The sequence below is a fragment of the Centropristis striata genome, chromosome 9 (assembly GCF_030273125.1).
Source record: "Centropristis striata isolate RG_2023a ecotype Rhode Island chromosome 9, C.striata_1.0, whole genome shotgun sequence".
Classification (NCBI taxonomy): Eukaryota; Metazoa; Chordata; class Actinopteri; order Perciformes; family Serranidae; genus Centropristis; species Centropristis striata.
The window spans coordinates 23,299,075-23,317,136 of record NC_081525.1 but is presented as its reverse complement, the minus strand read 5'-3'; the positions used below and the strand labels follow the sequence as shown (position 1 = coordinate 23,317,136).

The following is an 18,062-nucleotide window of genomic DNA, read 5'->3' as shown; positions in this document are numbered from 1 at the left end:
ATCTTAACGTAATGCTAGAATTGCTGGAAAGAACAGAGTCTGGTTTCTTTCCTCAAGGTGCCAACTCACCACCATCCTTCGTTTTATCCATGGTTATAGTTTATATAGACTTCTCCAGGTAAACCGTGAAGCCGACAAATATTTCCACACACGTCAGTTCTGAACATCCACGCACACATACACACACAATTCAATAAGCACAAATGAAGCTGAGCAACATCAAAGATGCCCAGGACTCAGGCTGCACCAGGAGTGAAATCCATCATTGTTAAAAGCAGAGCCAAATGATGGATGTTTGAGGTTGCAGAACAAAAAACTCTCTCCATCTCAACATAGCACACTCTTCATCATTTAATAAGTACATCCAGCCTATATTACAACACAGGGCTGAATCAAAGGGAAAGTTAGGAGCAGAGGTATTGTAAGTGCAAAAAGATGTTTTTAGTTCCAGCTTTTATATGACTGCACCTGAAATCTTATGTAGTGCCTTCATTTATATTTCCTTCTGCAAGACCCCTGCACAATCCACATTTTAAATCCACTATCATTATTATTCATGTAAAGGCGCAAAAACAAACATTTTCTCTTACTTCAAAAAAGTAGAAGAGTTCTGTATACCTTTAAAATTCATGAAAAACCAGAGAAGCAGTAGGCAGAAATTGCTTTTTTCTAAACAAAAGCAAAACAGCTAATTCAGTCAGTGTTTATTGGAGTCCTTTAATGAAGGCCCCTGGACATGCATATATTATACTTTGTCTTTCTTCCTCTGGGTTCTCTGACTGGGTTCAGTTTAAACATGCATCTCACAGTGCTCTTTTAAAAACGAGGTTCTAGCTCCTTTGGGGAAACTAATAACCAGCTCTGCAGCCACCTCCTGGGGGACATTAATAACCAGCGCACCACCACCTCTTCACAACAGGTTCCTGTTTATTTGATCTTAAGAGGATGTTGTGGTGAATTGTGAGGGAAACATCACATGCATGCAATCTCTTACAGATTTTCTGCTTATTTGAAATCTTTATTTCTTTTCAATTTAACTGCAAAAACTTGCCTTCAAGAGATATGTGTGCATTGACGGCAACAATAAAGCAAAACAATTTGAGAAAATTGGCCGTGGTTTGAATACTTTCCGAAGCCATTGTAAGTTACCTTTCTCAGTCTTGTTGAATACAGAGAAAGGCTTATTTCCACAGTAACTGGAGCCCCTTTGTTCACATCCCATAATTACCGGTGCCTGCAAAAGGGCTGCGATTCAAGCCAGGAACAGGGAAATGTACCGCGACCCACTGACCGCTTGTACACCTAATCAGCCGGCCGCTATTCCTATTAGGGGTTTAACAGGGGCCTGAGGCACAGCCCACAATTACTCCTACACCACCACAAGGAGCACACACACCAAGAAACGCACATGTGCACTCTCACACACGCACATAAAGTTAAACACACAAGCATGGTCCGCCCCCACAAACAGTCCTGTCCATGCATGGCTGCATGGTAATTAGCTGCAGTGCACTTTGTATTAAAAAGAGGGAAAATGGGCCAGTGTTCAGCTGAAGAGTGTTTCCAAAGCTCAGAGGGGAGAGAAAGTAAGACTAAATTTTTAACAGAGTGACTTAAGAGAAACCAGAAACTTTTGAGCCGTACAAGTTAAAGTTTCAGTTACAGTCTGCCACAGAGCAGCCAAAGCAAACCTGCACTCTGCAGATTAACCACACTCTCCAAAACACAAGGCTCCTCTCTCTGACCCATCCAACCAGCTTTTAGGCTTTACAGCACCCAGTGGGGTTGGATGAGCCACACAACTGGAGTGAGTGGAACGGGTGCACCCTGACGTCTTGTGTTGGGAGTGTTAAGGTTTGCCAGCCGGTCTTCGACCACAGTTTCTGGTAGTGGTGTTTATCGCAAGACCAAGACTTACTGAGGTATGATGGTAATATAGGGATGAGTATAAAAATAGCTAAACTGAGACACTGCACAGTACAGGTTTCATACAGCTTTTTTAGAGTAAGCACTTTTAAAGCACTTTCAAGGTACCTAAACAAAAAATGTCCAGAGTCTCGACACCTTTTATCATCACATCTACTACAAATTAAGAAAAATTGGGGGAGGAATAAAAAATAAAAAAAAGGATGCTTGCTCTCATAACATTGTGGAGTGGAACGGAAAAATTACCCATTTTTATTTCATTGCCAATGTCAGTCAATCTGGCTCCATTCCATTATATTTTGTAGATGAAACTACGCAAAACACATTCTGTTGAAAATCAAGCATTTTTCAAAGAGTATATTCAAATTCAACAATATTCCTAACCTTGAAAATGGATTTTGTGCAAACCCTGGCAGTAGACAATTCTTTCTCTCTTCTCCTTGGATGAACTGATTTAGTTATTGGATTAAAACATTTTCACTGGTGAGAAAGGTTTGTTAAACTTCCACAATGGTGACTTTGTTCGCTCTGCTGAAGGTGATGTAACTTTGCAGCACAATTTGATAGAGAAAGAAAATGTCTTTAAATACTTAAACTGAAAGACCTCCGGCTCAAAGGTCACGAAAAGCAGTGTCCGTTTACAATGGAAGAAATAACATAGTAAATTCCTCTCATGTTGGTTACGATGTCTTTTATGACCATGCTTTATCCTAGTTTTGAATTGCTGTATTCTCAGACACTGCTGTAGGATAGGAGGCTGATCGGCTGATAGGAGGCTTTGTCTGTAACTGTTTTTAGCTTTGGTCATTTTAAACAGCAATTTTACTTTATTTATCGTGTCTGTTATCTGTATTTTGAATTTGTATTTCTGTACTGTCTGTAAATGTAATCCTCATTACTGTAAATGAGGGAAACCTCAGTGCCTAACGAGATTAAATGAAGTGCATATATGTTATAACTTATATCCTCAAAGCAGGACTAAATGCTGCAAACAGATCAAATGGTGAACACCACATGTCAGCAGTGGAGACCTGATAATAAAAATGTAATTTCTCACTGGAAAGGAACCATTTCTGGTTGTCCTTTTCCTTCCATTTCTTAAATGTCACATTGTGAAGACTGGATCTACCTGGGCTGCGACTGACAGCTGTAACACTCCCTCACACACACAGATAGAGCGGTATATACTGAACTGATGTACCACACATAAGGAATGTGGAATAGAGGAAATAGGACCTGGGCTGGTGCAGCACCAATCATAGTCAAAGTTGATTGGACAATGGTCACCTGTAATTCTTAGTCACACAATGGCAGCCACATTATTTCAATGCAGCAGTGTTTTTGCTGCTGCTGCTTTTATCATCAGTAGCATTAAATGGTTTTAAAATGACAATAATAGCGCCTATTGCAATTATTTCTTTTTTGGTTATCGTAACAGGCCTAGACTCAATGACAGAGACAGAGTGAGGCAGAGGGAGGGCTCGTCTCATTAAAGAGGACCAGATGTCTGAGTGTCTCTCTGAATAATGAATTTCCAGAGGAGGAACTCATTTTAGAGGCCAGTGGCTCTTCTCTGGAGCTCCTTGCCCTCTCTCCCTCCGCAGACCCAGTCCTAATTGAGCCTCACTTTGGCTCAGGGACACAGCCCCGCTGCCCAGAGAGAACACGCCAAGCCAACGATGCCAGAGCTGTCATCTGAATTAGTTGACGTCCTCCTCAGAGGGGTTGCAGCGAGAATGTATGGCCACTCTATGAGTTGTTAAACTATTCCAACAGGGAGGTGAAGTCAGTGCTGTTCCGGGGCCAGTGCTTATTAACATACACTGAATCCACGTGTATTGTAACTGAGGTTTCAGTGAAAGGGAATGCTTTTAGACTTAAGAGAGACTTGCTGTTACAACAGGTTATGCTTATCATGATAAACTCTATAGCATGGGAACACTACAGCTTTTGTATGAATACTATTTCTGTGCAAGTTAGCAAGGGAAAAGGCTACGTCTCCTTTGAGGAGAAGAAACAGCAACGCTTCAAGGCCCATTTGGAGGCGCTTCTGGAATAGCAAATAGCTGCAAGGTGAAAAATATTATATATTTCACAGACATTCACTGACACAGATGGATAGGCTGATGCACACAAAGACACGGTCACAGGAGAAATGCAAACAAACATCCACCTGTCTGTTCTTGCTGGTGGCTGTTTACCAGTCTGGTGTTTACCGTCACTCCTTCAGATCCCTGACGCACAAGTGCAAACGCACAAACACACATGCAATGTGTGCACATGATCATGTTTGACTTGACGCTGGACGGCAAAAATTCTGAGCATAGTTTTTTCCAATCTAGGACCAAAATGGCCCAGATTTATTTTGACTTGTGGATTTAAGGTAATCAAAAAGATGCTGCTTTCTCCTTCAAGCCTTCTTATTCTGTGTGACTGCAGCTCTGCACTCATAGTGTGAGCACAGGGAGAGAGACAGCTCAGAGACAAGTGGAAAAACAGACAGAGAACTTCAAAGCCAATGAGACAGCAGCCGCAGAATTTTAATAAACCCCCTTTTTTCTCTGATGGCGAGTGTGTCTGTTCATTGCTGCTGAATGGAACACTACTCAAGACCACAAACAGACACCATCCATGGTACATGCATGCACACACAGGCAGGTACACACACACACACACACACACACACACACACACAGAAAGGAGAAGTCTTTGTTACTCACCTGCTGCACTTCTGTCTCTCCGTTTGATGTCTTCTCAGTGTACACAAACGAGTTGAAAATCCTCTGTAGGGAGACAGAAAAAGAAAGAAGCAGAGACGGTGAGGTTAGATCAGGAGGAATGCAGAAGATTCGGATCCAATAACGGAAAGCCATCTCCTGAGGAAGAATATTGGCAGAGTTCCTTTATAGAGATAGATTTCTGTTCCAGGTGTTGCTGAGCAGAGACCTTTTGTTATCAACACTCTCTCTGGGATTACATCTACAAAAACTGTCAAAATTGTGGATGGGTAAAGAGAAGTCAAATGCAAAAGTACTTTCCCTGTGGGAACCTACAAACTATTGCATTATTATCACAAGGTTAGCAAAGAGAGAAACAGCTTTTTGTGGCTATGTGCCATCCACGCTAATTAAGCATAGCAGCTATAATGAAGCTGCCACAGGGGCTCACTGTGTATTTAACTTTGACTGCAGGCCAAAATAGAGGTGTACAGAGACAACATTAACTGTACCTGTATTCGGATAGAAGACCAGGAATGGGCATGGTTTATATTAAATTGACCAAATATTGTTATGTTCCAACCCCATTGGTTGGCAATGCAGTTTTTGTGCCTTCAATGCACCAAATTGATTAATGTTGGCATATATAATTAATCATGAAGTATTTTTCCATCATTCTCATACTGCAATTTTCATAATTTAAAGAAATAGAAAGGCTAAAGCACACATGTCAATAATAGCTTTTTTACTGAATATTAACAAGCAACTTTGTATAGAAAGAACATCCGTCAACAACTTGATTTTGCTTTTATTCACCATTATTCTTCATGATATAAGAATACAAATAATAAGAAAACAGCTTTGGTGCTGTGCATCCTTAAGCACCAGAGGGGAGGGGAGGGGAGGGGAGGGGAGAGGAGAGGAGAGGAGAGGAGAGGAGAGGAGAGGAGAGGAGAGGAGAGGAGAGGAGAGGAGAGGAGAGGAGAGGAGAGGAGAGGAGAGGAGAGGAGGAGAGGAGAGGAGAGGAGAGGAGAGGAGAGGAGAGGATCTTGATCATGAGTCTCTGCAATGTTATGAGCCATATAAAATTAAATATATTTATAATTATCATTCTGGGTGTGGATGTCTTTTTAATGTAGAATAAACACAGAAAAAAACAAGTTAATTTTAAATGCAATGACATTTTGATTTGTTAAGCACAGGGGTAATTAATAACATTATTGAGTACTACATTCCATTCAGGTGTTTCAGGAGCTTGGTAGTGCGTGTTTCAGCTCAGTAATGTTAATATTAAGTTAGTTACACTTGTACCTCTCCAGCTATTACCAAATAATCATACATAATTTACAACACCGTTTCAGAACACACAAGAAATAAACTTAATGATTGGTTGGTGATGTATTAAAGGTCCCCAGTGTTTTAGTGTTGTGAAAGTGCCTAAAACAATATTGTGTGTCTACAGGTAATTAACAAACAACACCCAAACTGACTCCACTGACAGTTAGTGTTTTGATTGTAGATCCAGAGCTCAGACAGGTGCATCTGGAGCAGTTTTATTACTGGTCCACAGAGAACGATAAACCTGGTTATCTGCCAAAACAACCAACCCATAGCTCCAGACAGTAATGTTCTGTCGTTTACATCAGTTTCCAGGTTGGGGAGGAAAATGCGTCACCTGTCTGAATCTGGAGGTCAGCCATAACACAAAATGAAGGTTTTCATGAGGCCTGAATCACAAGGTGATGCTAAATTTCCCCATTCAACTTCCAGACTGAAACATTTTAATAGTCCCTGATTTATATTGTTAAGTGAGTAGAGAGCAGAGCACCACATTAAGACATGGAGAAAATGAGTCCTGGTGTGACCTCAGCCTTAACACACACTAAGAGAGTTCCAGAAACACTTTTTAGCAGCTGTCTGAATCTCTCTTACACACACACACACACACACACACACACACACCTTTTTTCGGATGGTCTCCCGAGTCCCATCAGCTGAACATTTTCTCTTTTTTTCACTTCCTGACACACACACACACACACACACACACGCACACACGCACACACGCACACACGCACACACACACACACACACACACACTTTCCAAACACAGGCAGCAGTACTATGTGTCAGCTACAAACAGAGTAAAACTAATGTTTGTGTGAGGCAGCAGGTAGGCAGGTGTTTCACTGTAAGCTGCTCCACTGCACACAAAGCCTTAAATTACCTGGTTCCACACTGTAACCACTTCCTGCTGCCTGTCCACACCTTTTGTCAGACACATTCCAGAGGACACCAATTATCCAGAATGCACCACATCCAACTAACCGAAGCTAATAGACTATTATTGCCTAGCCGTGGCTACACCTTTCCACCTTTCATCTGTACTCTACAATGAATAACAAAACAAAGTTTCACTGGTTTCAGACAGTTCAAAGGAAAGGTGAGACGTTCCTTTAATATACTGTTGTCTGCAAAAGATCAGAAGAACCTGACTCATTCCAGAGAGCTTAAATAATGTTTATTTTAATGATTTTTCCAGCTCTTGCACAGAAATGTAATGTATGCACCATATTGAAAGAAGAGCTGTCATGTACGGGCTTCATCTTTTGATCCATAAAATCAAGAAATAGTGAAAAATATCAACATATCCTCATACTAGGGCTAGGCGATAGAAACAATATATCGATATATTTTTAAAATGTGATATGGAATTAGACCATATCGCATATATCGATATAGTTCAAATTTGCTCTGTGATCTTGCTCCAGGCAAGCTGCTTTATATATAAATGCTGCCCTTGTTTGTCATATTTAGTTCTTTTGTAATGTTTGTTATTCTTTTCTCATATAAACATATTTATTTCAGAAAAATATTGGCCTATTTGATTTCATAAGTTATTTTTTATTTAAGATAGGCTATGTTTTATTTAAATGTGCACTTTATGGAGCTTTGATTTAAAAAAAATAAAAATAAAAAACGGAACTCCTGTTATACAGTATTTATGTTCACTCAAATAAACGGTTTCACTAGAACTACTTGTTGTGACATGTGATATTTAGCTTTGACTATGACTCACTTTGTGATAAAAATATCGGGATATATATTGTATATCGATATTCAGCCTAAAAATATCAGGATATGACTTTTGGTCCACATCACCCAGCCCTACCTCATACAACTATTTTTTCAATAGGTTTTAAAAATGCACAATGGTTCACAAGATATTTTTGAGAAATATAATGTGACCGCTATATTTAACTGTGTGAAATGGAACTAGTTTGTAAGGCTAAGGGCACCAAAAATACTTGGTTAAGTTAAGAGAAACGGGTTATAACTATTTCCGTACCCAACTATGTGACATAGTTACCCACTAGATGTAGAATGTGAGGTTTAAGTGAGGAAGTTAACTTGCGTATGTAACTTAAAATAACAACTCTATCTTTTGGACTCATCCATCCACAAAAATCTCCCGCCCATAAGTGCGAATAGTTAATGAGAACAGCATGAAAATATACATCTCATAATTTCATGCAAAGCAGCAAATTCTGACATTTAAGAAGTTGAAACTATAAATACGTAAATCTTTTGCACAACTTTAGGTTGACAGGTGAATTGAAGAAGATCATGGGCCTACTGTAGTAGAACAAAAAACACCAGTACATTGTTTGCACACTTGATATCAAAGGATATTTCAATGTTTCGGTACAGAGAGCTTCATCAGGTCATCATTTGTCAAATGATAACCTAACCTGATAACTTAGTACTACTGAAGCAGAAATCATTAAAATGTTTGCAAATCTTCTTGTAAACTGACTGAAATGATTGATCATTTACCAAAAACGTTGTCAAGCTAACAATAACTGAGATACAATGATGCATATAAACAGATGTAGCCATCCTGCAAAATCTTACAATCCTTACAATGCTCTATTCTGGGACATAATTAGGCTCTCCAGTTAATGTTATTTCTGAAAATTCAATTATCTCTAATGCGGCCTATAAACAAACACAGTTCTAATTGTCAATCTGTCTTCACAATAACTTTAACAAAGTGCTCGGTTTTAATCCTGCTGGTCGAACTTGATTCAGCATTGTGACATGTCTTTGAGCCTATTCTTTAATTTCACAGAGGCATGAGACTAACAGTCTCACACAACAGAGCCATTATGTTATCATTACACACACACACAGCTGCATATTTCACTACCGAGTTATTTACAAACTGCAAAAAACCAAGCCCAGACAGTCTACTGTTCCACACCCTTCTTAGTGGAAAAAAAGGAGAGAAGGGCCACGAATGTAGAACTGTCAAATAAACATGAAAAAGCACACACAAACAGAGCTGCCACTACTTAGCAGGAGTCCTGTGCTCTCAAAACACTCACTAACAAAAGAGAAAGGAAATGGGGGGAGAAATAGGCACTTGAATGGACAAACACTTTGTTTCCATCAGGCCAGCAATTTTGAAAAATTGGGAACAAATCCTGAGGAGAGAGAAAACTCCTGTTGTTGATTAGCCACAGGTTAGCTGTCTTTCCCCCAGTGCCTCGAGTGTTTGTTGTTGGAGCTGCTTTGCGGTTTTCACAGCTATGGAGCAGCCGGGGAGGAATGCTCAGCTCTGAAACCTGAGAGGCCTGAGGCTGCCTGGGCCACCGTGAGCCTGTGGCCTCCCCTGACCCATAATCAAACACTGCAATGTACACAGACACATTCACACCAGTACAGAAGCACACACAGACAACTGAACGGCATCAAGTGTGTATCCAGACTTCCCTATACACCTTACTGCGTACCTCCCTTTTGCTAGGGCTGGGCAGTATAGAGAAAATACATATGAGATAGGGCTGGGCGGTATATCGGTATTAAGAGTTATACCAATATATTTTAGAAAGAGATATGTAGTTGAGACAATAATGCCATACCAATGTATACATAATACCTTTTTTATGTTGCCTCAACTTAGGACTGCTATTTGTTATGGCCATTTCAGATTGCAGAAGAAGAGCAACACGACGCTGAAGCAAATTAAATGCTTCAAAAGGTGGAAGGTTTTGAATTTGATAAAGTCTTTATATAAAACAGGTTGATGATGATTACTTGTGATGTTGAGTTAAAACTATACATTTGTATAAAAAAAATAAAATAGTTTATTTGGTATATCCCCATTCGGCCTAAAAATACCGGGATATGAGTTTTGGTCCATATCGCCCAGCCCTAATGAGAGATACCAGCAACACTAAACACATCCAGTGGATCCATCACACCAACAGGAAGTATTGGGAACTATTATGGTATAAATATGAAATTGTAAATGTGTTTTAGTGTTCATTTCTTGAAATTAACTGTATAGTTTGTGATTTATTCTGCCAAACTAGATACATTAACTATGATTCAAAGTCATATTTCTTCCAAGTTTCATTGTGCAAGTAAAAATAAAGCAGATTAAAGTGAGTAACTGTGTAGCCTGTGTGTTTAATGACAGGTTGGGTTGCAGAAACTATATTAACGGGTCTGGGAAGGTCTGGATTTGACTCTGAGATAATTACGGATAAGAGTCGTTGTGGTATTATCCTTTTATGGGCATGTTACATGTATGTAAACAATACTGAATTTAAGATAAATGAAATCAGCTTTGCGTATGTTTTATGATGGAGAAAATGCACTCCATATTTTTTTTTAAACCTCAACGATACACACAATGCAATCTGGTGACTAACATAACTTTTGTTTGTTTACAAGAAAATACCACATGGCCCCTTTAAAATAAAACATTTAACTGGATCCAAATGGGCAGCTTTAGCAACGCTAAGCTCACAAGAAATGCATTCAAACTCCTGTGCATTGATCACAGAGGACCAGCCTTTGTCTCATTAGGCCACTTTTAAAATCCATCCACCTTGAGGTTAATCCTAACCACAGACCAGTGGTTCACATGAATGACTAAACCTCAGGGGAAGCTCAAACTGCAAGTTACTGCAAGAGAAATACCAGAACCTGTGTTATATTTGTTGTAATGATACAGGGTTGTTAGTTGTTGCAGGCTAATTCTGTTGCATGTGTTAGATCTTATCATTCAAACTCTTGCCAGCTTTACACAGACATAACTTAACCTGCTCCCCTCTCAATTATACGAAAATAGGAGGATTAAGATTAAGCAGATTTACATGTCACAAGAAAACTATTGCAATCCTGCTTTAGTACACACTGTTCGATTGCACTGTTGGTGTGTAGAGTCTCATGCAAAACCAAACTCTCCCCTTTATTATTTTGCTCCTTTTTCTTGGCCCCCCAATCCTCTTTGCACCCTGTTACAGCCACTAAACCTTGGGAACCCTCCATGTATATGGCTTCCATTTAATTGGGCCCGCCTCTTCAGCTCTTCTGTCAGACTCTCTTGAGGATGCTATAAACTACCCTAAGAGGCTCTTCCACTTTAAAGATACTCTTCTGGTTTTAGTGAGGCAAGAAAATACCAGAGACTTTGAGAGTCACTTGTGTATGTTTTGGGCAAAAACGCATGGAGGAAGAGGCACAGAGATGAGAGTAAAAGAGAAGAAGTGAAGAAAAAAATGGAGGTGAAGGCAAGAGTGAGGACGGGGGAAAAAAAGAGGAAAGTAGGAAGAGAGAAAGTTCAAGCCAACTGGGCTGAATTGGGAACACACCTATTAGCAATTCCCCCATCTTCAAAGGCCAGAGTGGAGCTGTAGGCCACACTAATTTGGGATTGGACTGGAGAGCGTGCACACACAAAAACATACACACACGCGGCCATTAATCCTGTCTGTAGGGCTTGCTAATCAGTGGTCCAAGGTTTATCTGGGAACACACTGGAGGGCAAAATGGGAGCATCACTTGGGTGGGGAAAAGCGTGAAAGTGTGTGTGAGCGAGTCAAAGTGACTGCGGCAGTGTGCCGACTTTAAATGTGGGCATGTGTGAGAAGCTCATCGTCGACTGTCACTATAGGCTTCTCATTGTAAGAAATGTCTGTGAACGTCTCACACACACACACACACACACACATGCACACGCACACGCTGCAGTGTAGATGTTTTGGAGCCGTAGAGCCGGAGAGATTGGTTTCCATACAACTGACAGATAAAAGCCTAAAGCCCAAGGGAGAGTAACTGCTGCTTCCTCCATGCTGCTGGTATACAGCTCAGCAACCCCCCCCCCACCTCCTCCCACCCCCGGCTTTTCCTCTCTCCCTCCCTCCCTCGCTCGCTGCCCCCAGCCAACTCTCCGCTCATTGCACTACAAAGAGCTGGAGCTGGGGATGCAGCATCACAGCTTCGCCTCTGATGTGTGTTTGTGTTGTGGGTTTTTTTTTTTTTTTACTTTTTTCCTAGACCCTTTGCCATATCTCCATCCCCAACCTCACCCTCCCATCTCGATTTTTTTCTGAACACTACAAAGCAGAGTCAGGCACCTGGGAGTGGGAAAGTGAGGCAGGGAGAGAGAGATGGAGGGAGATAGAGAGAGAGAGAGAGAGAGAGAGAGAGAGAGCACAGTTTCTGTATTTTCGCAATACAACAAATAAAGTCTGAAATAATTGCACCTGCAGTTTACAGCCCTTATAAACACACAGACCATGACAATAAAAGAAAAGAGCATTTGTATTCATTCATTTTTCTATGAGGATGAACCTGGTGAGATAACCTTGAAAACTAGAAAATATATGCTTCACTGCGTTTCAATTATAACTATGCACAAGACAACCTCAGCTCAGTTAGAAACCAGATAACATGCATTTCTGGTTGTGGTAAAAAAATGTAACATTATTTTCTGTTGGCCACAGCCACAGCAGAAGAAATTGAAGTTGATAAAAGCATGACTTGGGATGAAACTGTTTTTAAGGGAGTATGCAAATGAGACAATTGTAAGGTTACGGTTTTAGAAAAGTAGATTGATCAAACCTTTTCAGGCCTAAATGAAGCCACGTGGCCAAATAGAACCACTGTTGCAAGTTTGAGTTTCAATGACCTGGTCAACTGGAATGAAGCAACTCAAAAGTAACTGGTTAGTATGAAAATGGTAGAAACACTGCTTTGTTTCAAAATATATATGTATATCTGCCATCCCAATTCTTCCAGTTTCCCTTTTTGAATGACAAAATACAGACTGCTGCCATCTGCGGGCATGGAGAGTTATTTATTCTCATGCAGGCCAAGTGAAACTTTTTGGTTCAGACACAGGTGAGCCTTCATTGCAGCTAGTTCTTTTTGTGTGTCTGAGCCTTAACAAATGTCTAGTTGGGGCAACAACATTTTAATAATGTTATCAGTTTATCAGTCATTGTACATAAAGCAGGTTTGTTACCTTAGGTAGCACAAGATATTTTTATCATGTCCTCATTGTTAACGATAGATTTTAGGGAAAATATCCGGGGATAGAGGTGGGGGGAATCGATACAGCATAGTATTGCAGCATTTTGTGCAATATTATAGCGATTCATCGCTGCCAAGTATGGATATTTAGAGTTTCGGCAAACGGCGGGCTGTCAGTATTTTCGTCATTTTTGTTTTTTTTCCAGAGACCGTAGCGGGCTCACTTTTAAGAATATTGTGGAGATCCTGATATCATATGAAACAAGAAGATCTGAGGAATATATAGGCACCGTGTCAGGCTATTATGTTGGGAAGTTGGCGAAATAATGCTGCAAAGTAAGGCTTTTTTTTTTTATAGGTTTCATTAAAAAAAAAATCCGAGCAGTGAAGCTCAAAGTTGAGGAAAGTTTGAGAAAATGCTGCACAGTTGTCGTCCATACATGTTTGATATCAGTTCAGTTCAGTTTGACTGAATACTTTGTTGGTCAGTCTGTGGGTTTGGCTCCCATTGTGGAGAAATAAAAAGACTGAAGTGAGATGAATAGACTGAGAATTTTCTTTTATTTGCCAAAACAATTCTTGACTGAATTTAATTTTGTGGACACAAAATACAGTTAAACAGTTTAATCGCAATATATTGTATTGCAATACTCATCAAATCGCAAAATGCTTGAAATCGCAATTATATTGTATTGTGGATAAAATTGTATCGTGGGGCCCCTGCTGATTCACACCACTATAAGGGAATCAATATTTTTACATCTCAGAGTTTGATTACTTGCTTAAACACACAAATGCTGCACAGATTTCCAAAGCAACGCAATCCTATAGTGACTGTGGAATTAATCTAAACTAATCAAGGTTGTGACCATGGAACCATAAAAAATAAGAAAGTAGGCAAGTCCAATGTGGATCTCTAAATGTCACTATAATGGCCATAGAGAAACCAAACCCTTGCTAATTAAGTGCGTCTATTTCAACCAAGTGGAGCAGATTTCGCTAATTAAATGACTGGCCGTCAGTGTCTGCCAACTGCTTGCTGCTGCATTTGAAAGGGTGCTGGGGGTCAATTTAATTTGCTTGAATCTAACTAACGGACAACCTGAGGCAATGGCTCCAAAGCCACGGCTCACACACGGTGCGTTAGTGCGGGGAGTGCATGTTTGTGTGCAGCCTGCTTGGAGCGCCACGATTAGCTCTAATTTACTGTTCTCCATTTTCAATCTTTTATGCGTGTTTTTGTGGATGTCTATGTGCACATGAGAAATAGGGAGGATTGGTGCCACATGCAAAAATTATTCCTAGCTTTTATATCTACATAAAAGCCTGGTTGTCAGAGAAATGTGACTTAAAGCTGTAATGGATAAAGCAGTTCAATGTTCTTTTTGCTGCAAAGTCTAAGTCCCAGTCTGCACTGTTTCACAGAAGCAAAAAATGATCACTCTTGTAGGTCTAATGTCTTAAATGATTTCATCTTTCATACCTCACTCTAATCATGCCTCTGCTGAACTACTAGTGCACTGATTTCAGTCACATTAACACTGAGAAAGAAAGTGAATTGATTGGATGTTACGTAAGCGATCACAGAATCTGATGAGGTAATATCAAATCCTGATGTAGCCACATTTATAAGCTTTCCAGTGTGATCAGTGGGCACTTTTGAGGAAAAGTACTGCCAGATCTGTGAATTGCCTGAAAACCTTGAAAAAGTTAAAAACCAAGCACAGTGCAATTTCGTGGGTCCTGATCCAAGCACTAAGGGTGTGGTGGTGGTTACAGCCTGCTGTCGTGCTATCCAGCTTTGGGACATAAAGTGAAGACTGGGAACCTTTTCAACAAATAAGTCCAAGAAACCTTGGACAAATGTCTCACACTGACCACATATGATGACTTTTCAATGTGGAAAGGAATCTTTTCAAATGTTTTCCACCAGAGTCCCTGATTGTGTGTCTCAGTTAACACCTCAAATGGGTTCAAACCTTGTTGATGAGGCATGCTGATAACTGTTGTGAAACTGGTTATAAAGAACTTGAAGCTTGATTCTGTATAGGTTGGGGTAACATATTTTGGAAGCATGGTCCCACATACTTTACAGAGATCAACCCAAAAGTGAAAGAAGTGAAAAAAGGTTTGCACACATCAAAATCCCCTTGTATCTTTAAATGACAGTCTGATAAAAAGCCAGAGTACTAGCCCATTTTCCCAACTCTCTATGAACTCTCTAAAGAGATCTACAGAAGTGTTTTAAACTCACATCTACAGATGCTTTAGATATTATTCACATCAAATGTACAATAGAGTGCAGAGAACTCTAGATAGTCTTTCTTTATCTCCCTCTCACTCATTCAACCAGGGTCCAGTCCAATGTGGTGGGAGGGCGAAGCCTGTCAGCTATCGGGTGCTGAGGTTCTGAAATAACAAGACCCCCTTTTGTCCAAACAGCATCGGGGGCCGAGAGAGCGGGAGATTCACTGCCATGCAGATCCTAACAGCCTCCCCACCACCCCCTACACCTAACCGAGAGGCCCTCGGTCTCAGCCTGGGATGTTTGCTCTCCCTCTCCACCAGACAGGATATAATGCTTTCCACATGTGAGAGAAAAATGGGAGGGAATGGAGGGTGGAGGAGAGAAGAAGGGAGGAGAGGGGAGAATTGTGGAAAAGTGGGACGGGGTCAGACGAAAAAAGTAAAAAGAAGAGGGGGGGAAAAAAAACATAGAACTGTGGTTTGATAACAACCAAAGCCTGGCTTCTTGTTTATTTGGAGCTATAACTGTGAACAAAGATGTAAAACTGGAATATCTGCGAGTATTTTAGCCTTTATTTGGTAGTTAGCAATAATGAGGGAGAGTTAAATTAAAGAGAAGTACAAATGAACTATCATGGCCTACATCATGACTCCTGGCATCTATCCTGCATACATGCATTTTGAATGTATTTTGTTGATGCAACCAAACATCTTTTTAGAGACAACTCTAGACACACACTGGTGTTTAAATAAGTATATCAAGAGTAAAACTAGTAGAACGTTGTATAAATTTTACCTTCCTGTCTCTGTGAAGTCAAACATACTTTGGGCTTGTCTGGTGCTACCCCATTTAGCCCTTGTGCAGGACAAAGGATGGTAATGAACCATCTGAGTTGTGGCTTCGCTGCAGTCCAAAAATAAGACATTGTGACTCAAATGAGAGACATAATCTAGCAGCTTAGCGAGAGTAAATGAGGTTTCCTCCTCTCTCTTTCTTTGGGAGTTAAGAAACAATGAATGTTGTGGGCATTCATCATCTAGCTGTGTAAAATGAGGACAGAAAGGGGAGTGAAGGACGGGAAAGGTTCGGAGTCACATTGTGCACAAAATTACCCAGAGTTCTGTGGTATAAACACAATGCTCGGCATTAAGAAGTGATGATAGTGTTGGATGGCCCTGCTTTCTCCTCTTAGCACAAACTGTGTGCTGTATGTGCCTATGAGAGCATAGAGTATGATGCATAGGATGCAGGTCATTGCCTTTCAGTTTCGGCCACACAAGGCCCTTTCATGTTAAAGCAGTCGAGTCATTAAAACAGGGCTGCAGGCCACAGCAACCATGCACTAATGATAGCTGACTAATTAGAAATACTAAAGCTTGTATTCTTGGTGTTATTCCTGAAACACTTGCCCTGAGAACTCATGAAAGTAGGTTGATTAACCTGTGCGTAATACAAGCAAAGTGTCTTGCTTGACATTGGCAAAGCTGTCCATCTTGGGATCTTTGGAATAATGAGCTTTCTTCTTGCATATAGCCAAAAAAAACACTATTAGGGGTGGGCATTTGGAAGAAACCTGCCACCGTGATTATCTATAAAATTAACAATCAATTAATCAAGTAATCATTGCATGTATACACGGGCAAAATAAAAGATATATATACAGTACTATGCAAAAGCCTGTTTTGATAACAACACTTTTATTTTGAAAGGACAAAAAGAGACTTGATCCTGTCAATTGCAAAACTAAATCAAGTGAGATTATACTGTGAAGATAATGCCAAGGAGTTCAATGTTTTATGTTTTAGCCCCTGAAGAGGCTTAAGGTTAGTTTTCACAGTTATCTTGCATATTTAAGTGTTTTTTGTGTTTAAATAAGTTTTGGATATAATTAAACCTAGTAATTCATGCTAGCAAGGTTTGATACAGTAAGCCATGTTTTGTTCAATTTAATACTCTTGTTTTTCTGTGTGTTTTATAATTGTTATTGCAACTTTCAGTTTGCAAACTGTAGCTTTATCCAAATTCATTCTCAGCTCATTGGCTTATTCACGTACGGCCGCAGAACTGAACGCTCAGCTGTGTTTCAATTCAGTGAGTACTGATATGCAGTCATAGATAAAATTAAAATTAAGAAATACACAGATCGATTAAAAATTCCACGTGATCGACCAAATTCTTAACAACCATTTATCGATCATCGATTAATTATTCCCATCCCTATACACTTTCATGGCATTTGATTCATAATAACTTAGATAACCCATTATATATAGCCTTTATACAAGTCTGATTTTCTTTCTTTTTTTTTTTTTACTTTGGCCTGAAAAGCAGCAATTCATGCAGTATGTAGTGGCAGTAGCGCCGGGCCAGCAGTGCATGATGGGAATAGCAACTTGCTGTTAAAGTTGAGCCAATGTGAAAACTTTCCAAAGACAGATCAAAGCTGCATACCTGAGCACCTCCATTTAGCTGATAAAATCTAGGGAGAGAAAGAGGTTGAAAACAAAACCTCACACACTGCGGTCAAATGAGTTCAACACAGGAATGCAAGACAATGATAATGAATGTTTTCTCTGTATTAAAAAAGGTCTAGAAATTATGACAGAGAAAATCAAAGCATGGTCGTAGTAAAGCCATCATGCACTGTTCACAGAGCTCCACACTCATCATTGATGATGAGTGTGGAGCTTGTGAGACCAGGGCAATTAGTTGAGATCCAAATGAAGTACTGTGCTCATTTCATATGACCAACTGCATGTCAAGAATGCTAGTAAATTACTGTGGGGATCAGGGTGAATGAGTTCACAAAAGACTAAAAAAGAACCTCTGCTGCAAATCATGGT

General features: G+C 40.1%; 1 protein-coding gene across 1 annotated transcript in view; it reads right to left on the bottom strand.

The window, feature by feature from the left end:
* The window catches only part of cachd1 (cache domain containing 1), a 104,778-nt gene that overhangs the window by 61,487 nt on the left and 25,229 nt on the right, over positions 1–18,062 (bottom strand). Inside the window, exon 2 of the mRNA XM_059340924.1 lies at positions 4,647–4,709. Coding sequence (XP_059196907.1) covers positions 4,647–4,709 — 63 coding nt within the window. The remainder of the gene's footprint in view (positions 1–4,646; positions 4,710–18,062) is intronic.